At 52.7% G+C, this 19,962-nt stretch overlaps 1 protein-coding gene across 4 annotated transcripts in view; it reads left to right on the forward strand.

Moving 5' to 3' along the window:
- Window positions 1–18,355, forward strand: part of LOC118640972 (AP-3 complex subunit sigma-2) — a 68,224-nt gene extending 49,869 nt beyond the window's left edge. The window contains exons 9-10 of one of the 4 annotated variants that reach the window (XM_036278077.1): window positions 14,718–14,825; window positions 17,353–18,355. In XM_036278077.1, the coding sequence (XP_036133970.1) occupies window positions 14,718–14,825; window positions 17,353–17,481 (237 nt within the window). In that variant the 3' untranslated portion in view covers window positions 17,482–18,355. The remainder of the gene's footprint in view (window positions 1–14,717; window positions 14,826–17,352) is intronic. The other 3 variants (XM_036278083.1, XM_036278086.1, XM_036278085.1) reach the window with 3 other exon arrangements.
- Window positions 18,356–19,962: the final 1,607 nt, after the last annotated feature.

Below are 19,962 nucleotides of genomic sequence, written 5' to 3' on the forward strand. Positions count from 1 at the left end.
GCTGAGAAGAGCAGCGCGTGGATCAAGAACCCGAGTGCATGTGCGTGGGGTACAGCGGTATCGCTGAGAAGAGCAGCGCGTGGATCAAGAACCCGAGTGCATGTGCGTGGGGTACAGCGGTATCACTGAGAAGAGCAGCGCGTGGATCAAGAACCCGAGTGCATGTGCGTAGGGTGCAGCAGTATCGCTGAGAAGAGCAGCGCGTGGATCAAGAACCCGAGTGCATGTGCGTAGGGTGCAGCAGTATCGCTGAGAAGAGCAGCGCGTGGATCAAGAACCCGAGTGCATGTGCGTAGGGTGCAGCAGTATCACTGAGAAGAGCAGCGTGTGGATCAAGAACCCGAGTGCATGTGCGTAGGGTGCAGCAGTATCGCTGAGAAGAGCAGCGTGTGGATCAAGAACCCGAGTGCATGTGCGTAGGGTGCAGCGGTATCGCTGAGAAGAGCAGCGCGTGGATCAAGAACCCGAGTGCATGTGCGTAGGGTGCAGCAGTATCACTGAGAAGAGCAGCGCGTGGATCAAGAACCCGAGTGCATGTGCGTAGCGTGCAGCAGTATCGCTGAGAAGAGCAGCGTGTGGATCAAGAACCCGAGTGCATGTGCGTGGGGTACAGCGGTATCGCTGAGAAGAGCAGCGCGTGGATCAAGAACCCGAGTGCATGTGCGTGGGGTACAGCGGTATCACTGAGAAGAGCAGCGCGTGGATCAAGAACCCGAGTGCATGTGCGTAGGGTGCAGCAGTATCGCTGAGAAGAGCAGCGCGTGGATCAAGAACCCGAGTGCATTTGCGTAGGGTGCAGCAGTATCGCTGAGAAGAGCAGCGTGTGGATCAAGAACCCGAGTGCATGTGCGTAGGGTGCAGCAGTATCGCTGAGAAGAGCAGCGTGTGGATCAAGAACCCGAGTGCATGTGCGTAGGGTGCAGCGGTATCGCTGAGAAGAGCAGCGCGTGGATCAAGAACCCGAGTGCATGTGCGTAGGGTGCAGCAGTATCGCTGAGAAGAGCAGCGCGTGGATCAAGAACCCGAGTGCATGTGCGTAGGGTGCAGTAGTATCGCTGAGAAGAGCAGCGCGTGGATCAAGAACCCGAGTGCATGTGCGTGGGGTGCAGCAGTATCGCTGAGAAGAGCAGCGTGTGGATCAAGAACCCGAGTGCATGTGCGTAGGGTGCAGCAGTATCGCTGAGAAGAGCAGCGTGTGGATCAAGAACCCGAGTGCATGTGCGTAGGGTGCAGCAGTATCGCTGAGAAGCCAGCGTGTGGATCAAGAACCCGAGTGCATGTGCGTAGGGTGCAGCAGTATCGCTGAGAAGAGCAGCGTGTGGATCAAGAACCCGAGTGCATGTGCGTAGGGTGCAGCAGTATCGCTGAGAAGAGCAGCGTGTGGATCAAGAACCCGAGTGCATGTGCGTAGGGTGCAGCAGTATCGCTGAGAAGAGCAGCGCGTGGATCAAGAACCCGAGTGCATGTGCGTAGGGTGCAGCAGTATCACTGAGAAGAGCAGCGTGTGGATCAAGAACCCGAGTGCATGTGCGTGGGGTGCAGCAGTATCGCTGAGAAGAGCAGCGCGTGGATCAAGAACCCGAGTGCATGTGCGTAGGGTGCAGCAGTATCGCTGAGAAGAGCAGCGCGTGGATCAGGAACCCGAGTGCATGTGCGTAGGGTGCAGCAGTATCACTGAGAAGAGCAGCGTGTGGATCAAGAACCCGAGTGAATGTGCGTGGGGTGCAGCAGTATCGCTGAGAAGAGCAGCGCGTGGATCAAGAACCCGAGTGCATGTGCGTAGGGTGCAGCAGTATCGCTGAGAAGAGCAGCGCGTGGATCAAGAACCCGAGTGCATCTGCGTAGGGTGCAGCAGTATCACTGAGAAGAGCAACGCGTGGATGAAGAACCCGAGTGCATGTGCGTGGGGTACAGCAGTATCACTGAGAAGCCAGCGCGTGGATCAAGAACCCGAGTGCATGTGCGTGGGGTACAGTAGTATTGCTGAGAAGCCAGCGCGTGGATCAAGAACCCGAGTGCATGTGCGTGGGGTACAGCAGTATTGCTGAGAAGCCAGCGCGTGGATCAAGAACCCGAGTGCATGTGCGTAGGGTGCAGCAGTATCGCTGAGAAGAGCAGCGCGTGGATCAAGAACCCGAGTGCATGTGCGTAGGGGGCAGCAGTATCGCTGAGAAGAGCAGCGCGGGGATCAAGAACCCGAGTGCATGTGCGTAGGGTGCAGCAGTATCGCTGAGAAGAGGCAGCGCGTGGATCAAGAACCCGAGTGCATGTGCGTAGGGTGCAGCAGTATCGCTGAGAAGAGCAGCGCGTGGATCAAGAACCCGAGTGCATGTGCGTGGGGTACAGCAGTATCACTGAGAAGAGCAGCGCGTGGATCAAGAACCCGAGTGCATGTGCGTAGGGTGCAGCAGTATCGCTGGAAGAGCAGCGCGTGGATCAAGAACCCGAGTGCATGTGCGTAGGGTGCAGCAGTATCGCTGAGAAGAGCAGCGCGTGGATCAAGAACCCGAGTGCATGTGCGTAGGGTGCAGCAGTATCGCTGAGAAGAGCAGCGCGTGGATCAAGAACCCGAGTGCATGTGCGTGGGGTGCAGCAGTATAGCTGAGAAGAGCAGCGCGTGGATCAAGAACCCGTGTGCATGTGCGTAGGGTGCAGCAGTATCGCTGAGAAGAGCAGCGCGTGGATCAAGAACCCGAGTGCATGTGCGTGGGGTACAGCAGTATCGCTGAGAAGAGCAGCGCGTGGATCAAGAACCCGAGTGCATGTGCGTAGGGTGCAGCAGTATCGCTGAGAAGAGCAGCGCGTGGATCAAGAACCCGAGTGCATGTGCGTGGGGTGCAGCAGTATCGCTGAGAAGAGCAGCGCGTGGATCAAGAACCCGAGTGCATGTGCGTGGGGTACAGCAGTATCGCTGAGAAGAGCAGCGCGTGGATCAAGAACCCGAGTGCATCTGTGTAGGGTGCAGCAGTATCGCTGAGAAGAGCAGCGCGTGGATCAAGAACCCGAGTGCATGTGCGTAGGGTGCAGCAGTATCGCTGAGAAGAGCAGCGCGTGGATCAAGAACCCGAGTGCATGTGCGTAGGGTGCAGCAGTATCGCTGAGAAGCCAGCGCGTGGATCAAGAACCCGAGTGCATGTGCGTAGGGTGCAGCAGTATCGCTGAGAAGCCAGCGCGTGGATCAAGAACCCGAGTGCATGTGCGTAGGGTGCAGCAGTATCGCTGAGAAGAGCAGCGCGTGGATCAAGAACCCGAGTGCATGTGCGTAGGGTGCAGCAGTATTGCTGAGAAGAGCAGCGCGTGGATCAAGAACCCGAGTGCATGTGCGTAGGGTGCAGCAGTATTGCTGAGAAGCCAGCGCGTGGATCAAGAACCCGAGTGCATGTGCGTAGGGTGCAGCAGTATCGCTGAGAAGAGCAGCGCGTGGATCAAGAACCCGAGTGCATGTGCGTAGGGTGCAGCAGTATTGCTGAGAAGAGCAGCGCGTGGATCAAGAACCCGAGTGCATGTGCGTAGGGTGCAGCAGTATCGCTGAGAAGAGCAGCGCGTGGATCAAGAACCCGAGTGCATCTGCGTAGGGTGCAGCAGTATCGCTGAGAAGAGCAGCGCGTGGATCAAGAACCCGAGTGCATGTGCGTGGGGTGCAGCAGTATCGCTGAGAAGCCAGCGCGTGGATCAAGAACCCGAGTGCATGTGCGTAGGGTGCAGCAGTATCGCTGAGAAGAGCAGCGCGTGGATCAAGAACCCGAGTGCATGTGCGTAGGGGTGCAGCAGTATTGCTGAGAAGAGCAGCGCGTGGATCAAGAACCCGAGTGCATGGGCGTAGGGTGCAGCAGTATTGCTGAGAAGCCAGCGCGTGGATCAAGAACCCGAGTGCATGTGCGTAGGGTGCAGCAGTATCGCTGAGAAGAGCAGCGCGTGGATCAAGAACCCGAGTGCATGTGCGTAGGGTGCAGCCGTAATCGCTGAGAAAGCAGCGCGTGGATCAAGAACCCGAGTGGCATGTGCGTAAGGGTGCAGCAGTATTGCCTGAAAGAGCAGCGCGTGGATCAAGAACCGAGTGCTGTGCGTAGGGGTGCAGCAGTATTGCTGAGAAGCCAGCGCGTGGATCAAGAACCCGAGTGCATGTGCGTAGGTGCAGCAGTATCGCTGAAAGAGCACGCGTGGATCAAGAACCCGAGTGGCATGTGCGTAGGGTGCAGCAGTATCGCTGAGAAGAGACAGCCGCGTGGATCAAGAACCCCGAGGGCATGTGCTTGGGTGCCAGACAGTATGCGCTGAGAAGACGCAGCGTGTGGATCATGAACATCCGGAGTGCCTGTGCGGTGGGGTACAGCGGTATCTGCTGAGAAGAGCAGCGCGTGGATCAAGAAGCCCGAGTGCTCATGTGCGTGGGGTCAGCGGTATCTCTGGAGAAGAGCAGCGCGTGTATCAATGCCCCGGTCAGTGCATGTGCGTATGTGTGCACCGCAGTTCATGTATCTGAGAAGATGTTACGCGTTGTGCAAGATCAAGAACCCGAGTGCATGTGCGTAGCGTGCAGCAGTATCGCTGAGAAGAGCAGCGTGTGGATCAAGAACCCGAGTGCATGTGCGTGGGGTGACAGCAGTATCGCTCGAGAAGCACGCTTGGTCATACCCGGTGCATTTTTCGTGGGATCGAGTATACGCTGAGAAGCTGCTTGGTGCAAGATGCTGGTGACATGTGCGGTAGGCTTCAGCGAGCTAGAGCAGCTGCGTGCGACGTGGAATCCAGAACCCGAGTGATGTGCGTGGGTTCAGCGGTATCACTGAGAAGGTGCAGCGCGTGGGATCAAGAACCCGAGTGCTGTGCGTAGGGTGCAGCAGTATCGCTGAGAAGAGCAGCGCGTGGATCAAGAACCCGATTGCATGTGCTATGTGCAGCAGTATCGCTGAGAAGAGCAGCCGCGTGGATCAAGAACCCGAGTGCATGTGCGTAGGGTGCAGCATTATCGCTGAGAGATCAGCTCTGTGGATCAAGAATCCCGAGTGCATGTGCGTAGGGTGCAGCAGTATGCGCTGAGAAGAGCCCGCGTGGGATCAAGAACCCGAGTGCATGTGCGTAGGGTTGCAGCGGTATCGCTGAGAAGAGCAGCGCGTGGATCAAGAACCCGAGTGCATGTGCGTAGGGTGCCGCGTATCCGATGAGAAGAGCAGCGCGTGGATCAAGAACCCGAGTGCATGTGCGTGGGTTGCAGCAGTATCACTGGGAAGAGCAGCGCGTGGATCAAGAACCCGAGTGCATGTGCGTAGGGGTGCAGCAGTATCGCTGAGAATATCAGCGCTTGGGATCAAGACCCCGAGTGCATGTGCGTGGGGTACAGCGGTATCACTGAGAAGAGCAGCGTGTGGATCAAGAACCCGAGTGGATGTGCGTGGGGTGCAGCGGTATCACTGAGAATAGCAGCGCGTGGATCCAGAACCCGAGGAATGTGCGTAGGTGCAGCAGTATCGCTGAGAAGAGCAGCGCGTGGATCAGAGACCCCGAGTGCATTTGCGTAGGGTGCAGCAGTATCGCTGAGAGGAGAGCGCGGTGGATCAAGAACCCGAGTGCATTTGCGTGGGTGCAGCAGTTTCTGCTGAGAAGAGCAGGTGTGGATCAAGAACCCGAGTGCATGTGCGTAGGTGCAGCGGTATCGCTGAGAAGAAGCAGCGCTGTGGAATCAGAACCCGAGTGCATTGCGTAGGGTGCAGCGGTATCGCTGAGAAGAGCAGCGTGTGGATCAAGAACCCGATGTGCATTTGCGTAGGGTGCAGCGTATCGCTGAGAAGAGCAGCGTGTGGATCAAAGACCCGGGTGCATGTGCGTAGGGTGCAGCAGTATCGCTGAGAAGAGCAGTGTGGATCAAGAACCCGAGTGCATTGCGTAGGGTGCAGCGTTATCGCTGAGAAGAGCAGCGTGTGGATCAAGAACCCGATTGCATGTGCGTAGGTGCAGCGGTATCGCTGAGAAGAGCAGGGCGTGGGATCAATTGAACACGAGGTGCATTTGCGTAGGGTGCAGCAGTATCGCTGAGAGCCAGCCGCGTTGATCAAGAACCCGAGTGCATTTTCGTAGGTGCAGCTGATCGCTGAGAAGAGCAGCGTGTGATTCAAGAACCCGAGTGCATTGCGTAGGGTGCAGCAGTATCGCCTGAGAAGAGCAGCGTGTGGGATCAAGAACCCGAGTGCATGTGCGTAGGTGCAGCGTTATCGCTGAGAAGAGCATGCGCGTGGATCAAGAACCCGAGTGCATGTGCGTAGGGTGCAGCAGTATCGCTGAGAAGAGCAGCGCGTGGATCAAGAACCCGAGTGCATTTGCGTAGGGTGCAGCAGTATCGCTGAGAAGAGGCAGGGTGTGGATCAAGAACCCGAGTGCATGTGCGTAGGGTGCAGCAGATCTCGCTGAGAAGAGCAGCGTGTGGATCAAGAACCCGAGTGCATGTGCGTAGGGTGCAGCGGTATCGCTGAGAAGAGCAGCGCGTGGAGCAAGAACCCGAGTGCATGTGCGTAGGGTGCAGCAGTATCGCTGAGAAGAGCAGCGCGTGGATCAAGAACCCGAGTGCATGTGCGTAGGGTGCAGTAGTATCGCTGAGAAGAGCAGCGCGTGGATCAAGAACCGAGTGCATGTGCGTGGGGTACAGCAGTATCGCTGAGAAGAGCAGCGTGTGGATCAAGAACCCGAGTGCATGTGCCGTATGGTGCAGCAGTATCGCTGAGAAGAGCAGCGCGTGGATCAAGAACCGAGTGCATGTGCGTGGGTGCAGCAGTATCGCTGAGAAGAGCGCGTGTGGATCAAGAACCCGAGTGCATGTGCGTAGGGTGCAGCAGTATCGCTGAGAAAGAGCAGCGTGTGGAATCAAGACCCGGAGTGCATGTGCGTAGGGTGCAGCAGTATCGCTGAGAAGCCAGCGTGTGGATCAAGAACCCGAGTGCATGTCGTAGGGTGCAGCAGTATCGCTGAGAGAGCAGCGTGTGGATCAAGAACCCGAGTGCATGTGCGTAGGGTGCAGCAGTATCGCTGAGAAGAGCAGAGTGTGGATCAAGAACCCGAGTGCATGTGCGTAGGGTGCAGCAGTATCGCTGAGAAGAGCAGCGCGTGGATCAAGACCCCGAGTGCATGTGCGTAGGGTGCAGCAGTATCACTGAGAAGAGCAGCTGTGTGGATCAAGAACCCGAGTGCATGTGCGTGGGGTGCAGCAGTATCGCTGAGAAGAGCAGCGCGTGGATCAAGAACCCGAAGTACATGTGCGTAGGGTGCAGCAGTATCGCTGAGAAGAGCAGCGCGTGGATCAAGAACCCGAGTGCATCTGCGTAGGGTGCGCAGTATCGCTGAGAAGAGCAGCGTGTGGATCAAGAACCCGAGTGCATGTGCGTAGGGTGCAGCAGTATCGCTGAGAGAGCAGCGCGTGGATCAAGAACCCGAGTGCATGTGCGTGGGTGCAGCAGTTCGCTGAGAAGAGCAGCGTGTGGATCAAGAACCCGAGTGCATGTGCGTAGGGTGCAGCAGTATCGCTGAGAAGAGCAGCGTGTGGATCAAGAACCCGAGTGCATGTGCGTAGGGTTGCAGCAGTATCGCTGAGAAGCCAGCCGTGTGGATCAAGAACCCGAGTGCATGTGCGTAGGGTGCAGCAGTATCGCTGAGAAGAGCAGCGTGTGGATCAAGAACCCGAGTGCATGTGCGTAGGGTGCAGCAGTATCGCTGAGAAGAGCAGCGCGTGGATCAAGAACCCGAGTGCATGTGCGTAGGGTGCAGCAGTATCGCTGAGAAGAGCAGCGTGTGGATCAAGAACCCGAGTGCATGTGCGTAGGGTGCAGCAGTATCGCTGAGAAGAGCAGCGTGTGGATCAAGAACCCGAGTGCATGTGCGTAGGGTGCAGCAGTATCGCTGAGAAGAGCAGCGCGTGGATCAAGAACCCGAGTGCATGTGCGTAGGGTGCAGCAGTATCACTGAGAAGAGCAGCGTGTGGATCAAGAACCCGAGTGCATGTGCGTGGGGTGCAGCAGTATCGCTGAGAAGAGCAGCGCGTGGATCAAGAACCCGAGTGCATGTGCGTAGGGTGCAGCAGTATCGCTGAGAAGAGCAGCGCGTGGATCAGGAACCCGAGTGCATGTGCGTAGGGTGCAGCAGTATCACTGAGAAGAGCAGCGTGTGGATCAAGAACCCGAGTGCATGTGCGTGGGGTGCAGCAGTATCGCTGAGAAGAGCAGCGTGTGGATCAAGAACCCGAGTGCATGTGCGTAGGGTGCAGCAGTATCGCTGAGAAGAGCAGCGCGTGGATCAAGAACCCGAGTGCATCTGCGTAGGGTGCAGCAGTATCACTGAGAAGGTGGCGATCGTCTTGGCCTGTCCTCGGCCTTCCTGGAGTTTGCTTGGCCCACGTCTTGGGTGCTTGGCACCTCAAATCCGGGAAGAATTTTTACAGAAATGCTTAGCAGGATCCCCACATGAGTGGTAGGAGGTAGTGAGGGTTAGGATTGGCAGTGGCAGCAGAGTCGGCCACACTCCCAGCCCTTGTTCCAGTTTGGAGAAGTACTCTCTTTCCATCAGGAAGTCGCAGCAGGTCAGGCAGTCACCAGCTCTCCTCTGACGGCTCCTGGTGTGTGTATTCGCTTTCTGTGCACACATGGTGGAACAGCAGTCCAGAGCTGTGCTGTACCTCAGCACTGCTGACTCCCGGCCTGCGCCAGACTTGCTCCCATTTCTTCTGTTCGTACACTGTGCACAAACTCAGGTCCCCATCTTGCTCAGGGTATTCATATTGCCTCTTGCGGGGCGGGGGAGGGCTCAGGCAGTTACCTTCTTTCTATTGGCAGAAAAGAGGAGTGGGGCCAGATTGGATGCCCAGTGGATCCGGTTATTGAAGAGGTACCTTCCGGGGAGTGAGGAGGATGGGACAGCTTCCTGGAAAGGAAACGTGAAGGACAGCAGATGTCCAGAGGTGGGGGAGGAGAGAATAGAGGCTTGACGGTGGGTTAGATTGCCTTCAGAGCACTGGACATTTTGATTCTGGTAATCAGTCCTACTCTTCTTTCAAGGGAAAGATTTTAATAAGACAGAATTATAAACTCCCAACTTTCAGTCGCTAAAGGGTGGCCATAAATTTGTGTATCTTGGTCTTGTAAAAATAATCTGTTTCCACCCAGCATTTTACCTGTTGAGATTTCAGATTCATCACCGAAAGTATTTTCTCTGTTGCCTTCCCCTTCCATCAAGATAACCTGTGGTTTGTCAGGGTTACCGTAACCTTTGTGTGCAGATGAAACTCTTCCTGGTTGTGATTATTCCTGGATCGAACTGCCAGTGCATTTGCCAGGAACCAAGGAATCAGTAGCACTGTTGTTCTCTGAACAAACACTTCTGAATGATTTTTGCTGGTGTCATTATTTTATGTGGTTGCTGAAATTGCAGAATGCTGAGAATTATTATTAATTGACAATTCATATTTGTTCATTGTACACTGTGTTTGGCTGGGGTTAGGGCTCTTGAGGACCTTTACCTCTTTGCTTTCTTCTACTTGTGTGGTTTTTATTGCCACCTACACAACTCAGATTTCAGGTTTCATTTCCCCCTGCCTCCCTTTGTCATGTTGGTCCTTTAACTCTCTAAGGTGTTGACCACATGTCTCTTAACATCTTCAGGATCACTCCATCAGTCAACTGCTATCATTGAACAGAACCATCCTTTCTGATCTCCAGTTTGTTAGGTACACGGTTCAGTATCGATTCTTGGCTGCCTTCTCCCCACGCCTGTGCTTGGCAACCTCCTCCTTTCTCAAGTTCCCTCTTCCTCCACTCAGAGAATAATACCCGCCGTCATGGTCCACTCCACATTTCGTGGAAGAGGTCTTCCCTGATGTGTCAGAGGAACGTGGGCAGCTGGGCACCTGGGCAGCTGGTCCCTAGTTGCTCATCCTTGCTCATTTACAACACAACTGACTGTTCCCACCAAAGGTCAGGTCAGTGTGATGTTTTCAGACCTGTTGATGCCAGTTATACTGATATTGTAATCACATGATTTGCTTAATGATATACAGGTAAGCCATGCATGAGAAAAGAGTATTTGCTCTGTGAAAACAAAAGTAAATGCTTTGGAAAGGCCAGTTGCCTGAAAGGGGAAATGAAGTTGCATTAGGTTTGGGCAAGGTAACTATAGAAGACGAGGGGTGGAGCACTCCGGTAAACCACAAGGATTCTGAACTGACTGCTTCACTGGAGTCGGAGTTCTCCCTCCACTTCAGAGAAACGAAATTGTGGAGGGTGTCTTACGGGTGAATTTTATGCAAGGAAGATGGCATAGAACTATAGTCAGCAGAAAAGGTCTTGGCCCTAAATCAAAAGTTTGGTGGCTCTCAACGTATTGTTTATAGCAAGTTATTGTGGACTTGGACATGGGGGGAGGTCACAATAAAAGTCATAATGCACTTTTCTGTCTTACATGAGTTGTCAGTTTTAAGTGCCATCCACTGGCTCTCCGTCATTGAGGATGGGGAGTTGATGTTATTCTAGCCACTGCCCTTCTTCTTTCCAATTTTTGTAGCTGTAGCTTTTCCCCGTTGTCGAGGCACAGCACCAACATTCTGTTGTCACTCTAATCCTCTTATTCCTGGTCCTGCTATTACGTGGACTCAGTGCTCACCACGCGTCTTTCCCTCGTCCGTTTCCCACTCACCCTTGGCCGCCAGAAGTGTGTCCTCTGTGGCTCCCTCCAGAGACCCATGGGAGCGGTAGTCCCGCTCTGGTACCCTCGACTGGCGGTCACGGGACGTAGAGTGCTCCGGTCACACCTTCTCTCCTCGGGAGTTCTGTGGGCGTTGCTCCTTTTTCTGCTAGAGGTTCACTGTGCAACTTTTCAAGATTTTACCCCTCTTTTAAGCGATTTGATCTTTTTGCCATGTTGCAGAAATCTGGTCTTATCCGCAGGGTCTGACTGGCGCTGACTATGGAGGGCCGGTTTCCCCGGGTCCACGGCGTCCTCTCAGCTCCTCTCAAATCCCAGAAACGGCCTCAGCCTTTCTCTGTGAATCTTGATGAACTTGTCTTGGTCCATGTTGGTTTTAGGCATGTGCTGTGTCTCTCTGCTGTCTTCTGTAGCTCCTGTTTCCTCTCCACTCCTTTTAACTTTTTTTGTTTCATTTTACTTGCTTTTCTTCATTTCTCTCCTTTTTGCTCCTTACTAATTATTTTATTTTTGTTCATCCTCACCTGAGGATATTTTTCCAATGATGTTTAAGATAGAGTGGGTGGGAGGGAGAGAGGAAGAGAGAGAGAGAGAAACACCGACGTGAGAGAGACACAGCAATTGGCTGCCTCCTGAATGACCCCAGCTGGGACTGGGAATCAAACCTGCAACCCAGGTACGTGCCCTTAATCGGAATTGAACCCACAACCCTTTGGTCTGAGGGCCGATGCTCTAACCGCTGAGCAAAACCACCAGGGCTCCTTACTATGTTTTAATCCTCACCCGGGGGTATGTGTTTTGTTTTGTTTTTTACTGATTTTTAGAGAAAGAGAGATCCTGCAGCCTGGGCCTGTGCCCTGACCCGGAATCGAACCAGTGACCTTCCAGTGCTGGGGATGCCGCCCAGCCACCTGAGGCACACTGGCCAGGGCGCTCCTTGCTGTTTTCAGCCGTGTCTCTTCTCCCGGCTGTTCCTGGCAGTTCCGCCTTCATTTCTGACGTCCGCCCCACTGCCTTTCTGAGCTTTGCTTGTAGGCATCATCACCTTGTCTCCCAGTCTCTCCCGTAAGCTCTTGTCTGCACTTCTGCTTTGAGCTCTTGCTTCAAAGTTTTCCTCCTTTAATTTTGCAAAATATTTTATGACAATCTTATCTACTCTGTGGTAGCATTATTCCAGTGTGGAGTGTTAGCCTGCCTTTTGGCTTTCCTGTCTCTTTCTAATGGTTTCTTGTTGCATCTTTATATAAATCTTTTTTTATAACTCATCTTTAAATAGGTGAGTTTTTCAGGGACCAGCTGTTTGCAGAATGCTAGGTAGGTGTCAAGTCTTTGTTCCCAGCTAGCGGTAGTTCTCGTGGTTTAGGGTTCTGGGTGAGTTCACTTACCTGTATTTTTTTTTTTATCCTCACCCGAGGACATTTTTTTGCATTTATCTTCAGATAGAGTGGGAGGGAGAGAGGAAGGAAGAGAGAAGGAGAGAAACATCGATGTGAGAGAGACACATCAAGTGGTTGCTACCCACATGACCCCAACCAGGGCCAGGGACAAACTGCAACCGAGGTGCGTGCCCTTAGCGGGAACTGAACTCAGGGCTCTCTGATCTGTGGGCCGACACTCTAACCACTGAGCCAAACCAGCCAGGGCTCAAATCAGAAGTCTTTTTTCTTTTTTTTTTTTTAATCCTTGCTCGAGGACATTTTTCAATATTTTGTTCAGGTAGAGTGGGAGGGGGAGAGAGAGAAACATTGACGTGAAAGTGACACATCGAGTGGTTGCCACCCACACAACCCAACCAGGGCCGGGGACAAACTGCAACCGAGGTACATGCCCTTAGCGGGAACCGAACCCAGGTCTCTCCAAACCACAGGCCGACGCTCTAACCGCTGAGCCAAACCGGCCAAGGCTCAAATCAATTGCTGGGTCCTTTACTAGGCCTTTCATACCTTCTCTGTACCGCCTCCACCACCACACTATCATCCATCTTCTAAGTACAAGGAATGTGCTACTCAGACTTATGAAAAGCCTTTTATTCATTCACTGTGCCTGCTCTGCCCTGGGCACTGTTCCAGGCCTTGGGGATAAAGCACAGAGGAATTCATACAAGATCCTTGACACACCAAAGGCAAGTCTTACAACTATTGCATATGGACAAGAGGTGAAGGATGAGCAGAGTGGAAGGCATACTTTGGGATTGGGAGGAAGTGTGGTGGAAAGGGTAGAACGTGAGCTCTGGAGTCAGACAGCCTAGGTTCAGTGCTCGGTCCTGCTGCTAAGACATGTGACACTGGGATGGTTCACTGACTTTGCCGTGTGTCTGTTTTCTCATCTGTAAGGTGGAGGTTGTATTTCCTACCTGAGGTGGATGTTGTGAGATTAAAATAAGTTACATATAAAATGCTCAGCACATAGTGGATGCTCCACAAGTAGAACTTCTCCCACAAAGAAGAGTTCGCTAGACAAAGGGATTGATGCTAGAAGAATCATATAGAGACTTATTTTTCTCTAATGATGGTGAAATGTACACAACCTACAGTGCCATCTTCGTTCTTCAGCGTGCAGCTCAGCAGTGTGCATGTACACTTGTGTGCATCTTCAGCGTGCAGCTCAGCAGTGTGCATGTACACTTGTGTGCATCTTCAGCGTGCAGCTCAGCAGTGTGCATGTACACTTGTGTGCATCTTCAGCGTGCAGCTCAGCAGTGCGCATGTACACTTGTGTGCATCTTCAGCGTGCAGCTCAGCAGTGCGCAGTACACTTGTGCATCTTCGCGTGCAGCTCAGCAGTGCGCATGTACACTTGTGTGCATCTTCAGCGTGCAGCTCAGCAGTGTGCATGTACACTTGTGTGCATCTTCAGCGTGCAGCTCAGCAGTGCGCATGTACACTTGTGTGCATCTTCAGCGTGCAGCTCAGCAGTGCGCATGTACACTTGTGTGCATCTTCAGCGTGCAGCTCAGCAGTGCGCATGTACACTTGTGTGCATCTTCAGCGTGCAGCTCAGCAGTGCGCATGTACACTTGTGTGCATCTTCAGCGTGCAGCTCAGCAGTGTGCATGTACACTTGTGTGCATCTTCAGCGTGCAGCTCAGCAGTGCGCATGTACACTTGTGTGCATCTTCAGCGTGCAGCTCAGCAGTGTGCATGTACACTTGTGTGCATCTTCAGCGTGCAGCTCAGCAGTGTGCATGTACACTTGTGTGCATCTTCAGCGTGCAGCTCAGCAGTGTGCATGTACACTTGTGTGCATCTTCAGCGTGCAGCTCAGCAGTGTGCATGTACACTTGTGTGCATCCCGACCCCAGGGTTCTTTTCATTGTGCAAAACCGAAACTCTACCCATTAAACAGTAGCTCCCCTCCTTTCCTTCCCCAGCCCCTGGCGGCCACCATTCTACTTCCTGCCTCCGTGATTTTGACCACTAGGTACCTCATAGAAATGGAATCATACCCTATTTGTCCTTTGTTGTCTGGTTTATTTCCCTTAGCATAATGTCGTTAAGGTTCATCCATGTTGTAACATGTGTCAGGATTTTCTTCCTTTTTAAGGCTGAAGTATAGTCCATTGTATGAATATATCACATTTTGTTTATCCACTCATCTGTCAGTGGATGATGATAATGTAATGAATGCCATCGGTATTTGTTTAGAATCTAGTGTTTGCCGGGCACCAGGTTATCTCGTTCGGTCTTCTCCACCATCCCAGAAGGAAGCTGAAGCATTGAAAGGATAGTGCCCCCAAGTTCACGAGCTAACGGAGCAGACTTCAGTCAAGATCTGCTTGACCTCGGAGCTGTGCTCTCTGCTGCAACCTCCCTGCCTTGAGTGTAGCCAGGCACCTCTCCACTGTTCCTGGGAGAGATTCGTGTGATGACCTGCAAGCATAGAGGAAACCCCTGTGGTCTCACTTGAGAGGTGGATGATCCAGGGGCTTAGGTGTCCGTTGTGGATCGGGAGCCGGTATCAGGTCCCACTACCCTGCTGCTGCAGGAGTACCCACGAGGTTTCCTTGTGGACTGACCCTTTTTTCTTTGCTTCCCCTTTAGGTGCATTACATCCTACAGGAGGTGGTAATGGGTGGGATGGTGTTGGAAACAAACATGAATGAAATCGTGGCTCAGATTGAAGCTCAGAACAGGCTGGAGAAATCAGAGGTGAGCGCACTGCTCTACTGGACCTGGGCAGAAAGGGGAGTGGGCAGGCACATGGGTTGGTTTGTGCTGCTGTGGAACCTTAGGAATGTTGTAACTCATCATCTTTCCTCCTTGAGTCCATCAAAGCTCATTGATTTGAAGGCCAGGTAAGAGTGAGGCTAGAAGTGTGCATGGAGCCCTGGCTGGTGTGGCTCAGCAGTTAGAGCGTTGGCCCACGGACCAAAGAGTTGCGGGTTCAATTCCAGCCAAGAGCATGTACCTTGGTTGTGATTTGTCCCCAGCCCCGGTCTGGGGCGTGCAGGGGGCAACCAGTCAATGTGTTTCTCTCACATTGATGTTTCTCTCTCTGTCTATTCCTTACTCCCACTCTATCTGAAGATAAATGGAAAAAAATCCTCAGGTGAGAATTTTTAAAAAAGTATGCATGGAGCCCTGGTCGGTTTGGCTCAGTGGTTAGAGCGCCAGCCTGCAGACCAAAGGTCTCGGGTTTGATTCCTGATCAGAGGCACATACCTGGGTTCAATTCCCAGCCCCTGTTGGGATTGTGTGGGAGGCAATCAATTGATGTGTCTCTCTCAACATCAATATTTCTCTTTCTCTCTCTCCTTCCCTCCCTTCCACTCTATCTAAAAATCAATGGAAAAATATCCTTGGGTGAGGATTAACAACAACAAAAAAAATGTGCGTGGAAAAGCCAGATGGCACGGGGAGGCGAGCAACATTAGGTATGGGGACTTATGACCCACATTTGTGGTTTGTAATTCTTCTCAAAGCCACACGTTCCCTGGAGGGGCCCAGCGCCCCTTCTCCGATTGCATTGTGGTTTCCTAGTTTGTAAGCTAGATGAGTCTGAATTCCCAGCAGCCATTTCTCTTGGTGTTTTTCAGACCTCAGAGTTGCCAATTTCCTTATTTCCAGTTAGCCTTATAAAAGCTACAGTAGAGTTTGGGCTAGGTTTGAAAATAACATACCCCAGACCACCCCCACAGAGAACAGATGCTCACAGTAAATCTATCTTGTCCCCCTGGGTTCTCTCTGTTGACTTCATCAGCCTTACCAGGCAGGAGAGGTTACAGGGGTTCCCCTTCACCTACGGTGGAAATCACAGAACAAATTACCACTTCAATTTTTCGAGTGTTATTATTTTTTTTAATCCTCATCCGAGGACATTTTTCCATTTTTTTTGTTCAGACAGAGTGGGGGGAGAGAGAGAGAAACATCGACGTGAAAGGGACACATCGAGTGGCTGCCTCCCACACATCCCAACCAGGGCCAGGGACCAATTGCAACCAAGGTACGTGCCCTTAGTGGGAACCGAACCCGGGTCTCTTTGGACCGCAGGCCGATGCTCTAACTGCTGAGCCAAACCGGCCAGGGCTCGAGTGTCTTAAACGGCTTTCTTGCTTTGAGTAATGGAACTGGATCTTGCAAAACCAGGGATTCTTGTTTCTGTGAAGACTGGCAGCGCTGCTGAAGAAGCTTGTCCAGACCACATCTATTGTGGCAACTGCAGTTCTAAATATGCAGGCCGGGAGGCTTCTTGGAATAGTGGGTGACTCAGAGGCAAGGGGGTTGGAAACCAGAAGAAATGGAGATTTGCTGGGTGAGGGTGGAAGCAGACTTAGGAGGAAATGGTTTTGAGAGCCCTTGTCAGCTTCTCCCCTTCTCTGCACGCCGGGCGAGTGCCTGGAGGGTGAGCTGACCATAGACCCTGGGCTGTGTGTGCGTTCACCCACCTCCTGCTGGCCCTTCCTCCCGTCTTGGTGCCACATGATGTTGCGAAAGCCTGTTCTTTTCCATCTCACATTATTAGTTGGCAAGCAGCTGCCCTAAGCCATGACATTTGTTTTCCTTTTAAAAATTTCCCCATGACTGCAGTTTACGAGTCTTCAGTCTCTTGAGTAAAGAGTTTTACTTTGTTTTGTAACCTGAAAAGTGCTCCTGATACTGAGTGGTACTTGGGTAAACCATCTCAGATTATTTCCCCGAGCATGTATTGAGTACTGACCACGGGCCAGACACTGTGAGGTGTTGGGGCTCTAAAACCTTCAGGGATTCAGGGTCTGGATCCCTATTACCACAGTCCCCACCTCACCTGAAGATTGTTTTGTTGTCTAGCTTTGAGGACGGAGAAAAAGGCGAAACTTGCCTTGTGTGCGTTCTCAGGTTAGACTTTTTTTTTTTTTCTTTTTCTTTTCTATCCTCACCCGAGGACATTTTTTGATATTTTGTTTAGATAGAGTGGGAGGGAGAGAGAGAGAGAAACATCGACATGAAAGGAACACATAGAGTAGTTGCCACCCACACGACCCAACCAGGGCCGGGGACAAACTGCAACCGAGGTACGTGCCCTCAGCAGGAGCCGAACCCGGGTCTCTTGGGACCGCAGGCCGACGCTCTAACCACTGAGCAAAACCGGCCAGGGCTCAGGTTAGACATTTTCAAGGCCTCTTTCACTGTTTTGTTCTGAACATTAAGTAGGTGACACTGAGGGTTTGTCTCATGCACACTTGTCATTTCTCCTCAGGGTGGCCTCTCCGCAGCCCCTGCCCGTGCTGTGTCTGCTGTGAAAAACATCAATCTGCCGGAGATTCCTCGGAACATCAACATCGGTGACCTCAACATCAAAGTCCCCAACCTGTCCCAGTTTGTCTGAGGGTTGAAGACTAGGCTGAACTGAGTCCTCGAAACCAGCCAAGCCAGTCCCGCACCAGAACCCCCTCTGAGCCCAGGAGAGAAGCCAGACCTGACCCGTGCTGGCAGGGAGCGGGGAGGGGCGTCCTGTGGCGCTGCTGCGATGCTCCGTGCTCACGCGTGCAGCCTGGCCGGTCTCTGGCACACGTGCCGCTGCAGATGTGAGGCGTTCCTGGCTCCCTTAGTTGGGGGTCAGTGTGCCCGAGCCACTTACCGCTCTCCCTCCCACATGCAGCCGTTTCCAGGAATTGGGGTCCGTCTTGAGAGGCCCACCTGCTTCTCAGGACCCTTGTCCGACTAAAGTCTTCTTCCTTAGCACCACGAGGTGTCTGAGGTCCTGTAGCATTTACTTTTGCTGGGGAGGTGCCATAGCTGGAAAAGGACTGGCCCTTCAGGTCTGGGACGTGGTGGGTGACAGACAGGGCAGGATCTTCCGAGAACCAGAGTGGCCTATTGGCTCTGCTAGGTTGTCATCCCCTGAATCCTTTCATGTAGCCAAGCTTTCCGATTACCGCTCCTGCAGAATACACCCCCACTGCCTTCGTCCTAGCTCTGCCCTCACAGGAAGCAACCCTGATCATAAGCTTGGTGCATGCCCACCACATTCCTGCTGATCGGGAGAGCACCCCCGACCCCCACCCCACGGCCATCTCTCCAGCACAGCCAGGGGCAACCCTGCCAAGGGGAGAGGCCCTGTGTCCGTAGAAGGTAAAGCTGCCAATGTATGCAGCTTCTCAGAGTAATGACTTTCTGGGTTTAAAATACATTCTTCTCATGAGGAGTAGACTGGTCAGTTGCCGTGTTATGAATGATGAGTCTTCTCCGAACGGGAAACCCACTGCCGTTGGTACCAGCTTCTGGACATGAGAGCCTGGGCTGGGGCAAGGTTGGGGACACGGGAAGCATGCTGGCCAAGACTGGTAGCAGGCAGTATCTCCTCCCCAGTGTGTGAGGGTCTTCCCTGAGCTCTGCTCATGGGCATACCTTGTTCCCTGTAGGTGACGTTCGCGAAGAGCTAGCTTTGGAAACCCATAAATATTTATCTGTGATCAGAGTCCTTCCCATGGTCAATTTAGAGCTACACCTGCTCCTCAGATTAGTGCCTGTTGCTCCTGCACAGCCTCAACTAGGTCTCAGGACAGTGTCGAGGTGCCTTGACGTTGGGAGCTCACTGCACCATCATGGCCCCTACTGGCCAGGGACCCAGACTGTTTCCTCAGGCCTCCTGATGCTGTCGCAGAGCCCATGTAAGATGGTGCCTAGCAGGGCCAGGTGTCCAGACCATGTCTCTTCCCTCTTTGTTTTGTTTCTCTGATTTTCTTTTTTTGATTTGATTGATTTTTGGAGAGAGAGAGATAAAAACATCAATTTGATGTTTCACCAATTTAGACAGTCATTGGTTGATCCTTGTATGTGCCTGACCAGGATCGAACCCACAACCTTGGCACATTGGGATGATGCTCCAACCAAATGAGCTGCCTGGCCAGAGCCTCTTCCCTCATTGGACGATGTTTCCTGTGGCCAGGCCCATTGCTCAGCTGCCTCTTGTCCTCCATCTTTCAGCTCCTCTCTGGCAACCTCAGAGGTGGGCCGTTTTGATCAGAAATTCTCTATGTCGAATCAGGGAAATGTAGGCGAATATATCTGATGTTCAGTGCTTTGAAGGGCCCTGGCTGGTTTGGCTCAGTGGTTGGAGAGTCAGCCTGCGGACCAGAGAGTCCCAGGTTCAGTTCCTGCTAGGGGCATGTACCAAAAAAAAAACAAAACAAAAAAACGCTTTGAAGGGTTTAAGTTTTTTACAGGCACTTCATCACATTTATATTCCTTTCTCTCCCGTTTGCTGGATGTAAAATAGGAACAGAAGGACACCAGCGTGTATTTTGCACCTGCTGGGATGTGGCTCGAGCAGGGTCCTTCCACAGTCCCCACAGCAGACATCTCTGTTTTCCAGGTGAAGAAAGTAAGACTCAGAGAGGTCAGGTAACCAGCTTTAGATCACACAGGGCTAAGAATTGAGCCTGCCTAACTTCAAGGTCTTTTTTTTTATTTTATCTGCTCAGGGTAGGTTCTCCCAATTTTATCTTTTTTCTTATAGATAAGGAAACACTCTCACAGAGGTTAAGTAGTGTCACACAAACTGATTGAAAACAGACCTTGTTTTCTGAGCTGGCCAGTGATGGCATCATACAGTCGGAGCTGGACGGCCCTCTGCGTGCTGCGTCGAAGTGATGAGGGGACGAAAGCCTTAGTGCTCAGTGTGTCGAGTGTCACAGAGCCAGAGCCAGGTCACTCTTGATGTGTTTGTAGTTTAATGTCCTGGTGTCCCTGGAATAGTCTGGAGATGTTCTGCCTGCTCCGGACAGCTGGTCCTGTAGACTCCCCACAGGGGGCACCCTAGCTGGACCCCTCACACCACCTCTAAGGTGGCATGCAACTTCAGCCT

Source organism: Molossus molossus, unplaced genomic scaffold, assembly GCF_014108415.1.
Source record: "Molossus molossus isolate mMolMol1 unplaced genomic scaffold, mMolMol1.p scaffold_m16_p_24, whole genome shotgun sequence".
In the NCBI taxonomy this organism is placed as follows: domain Eukaryota; kingdom Metazoa; phylum Chordata; class Mammalia; order Chiroptera; family Molossidae; genus Molossus; species Molossus molossus.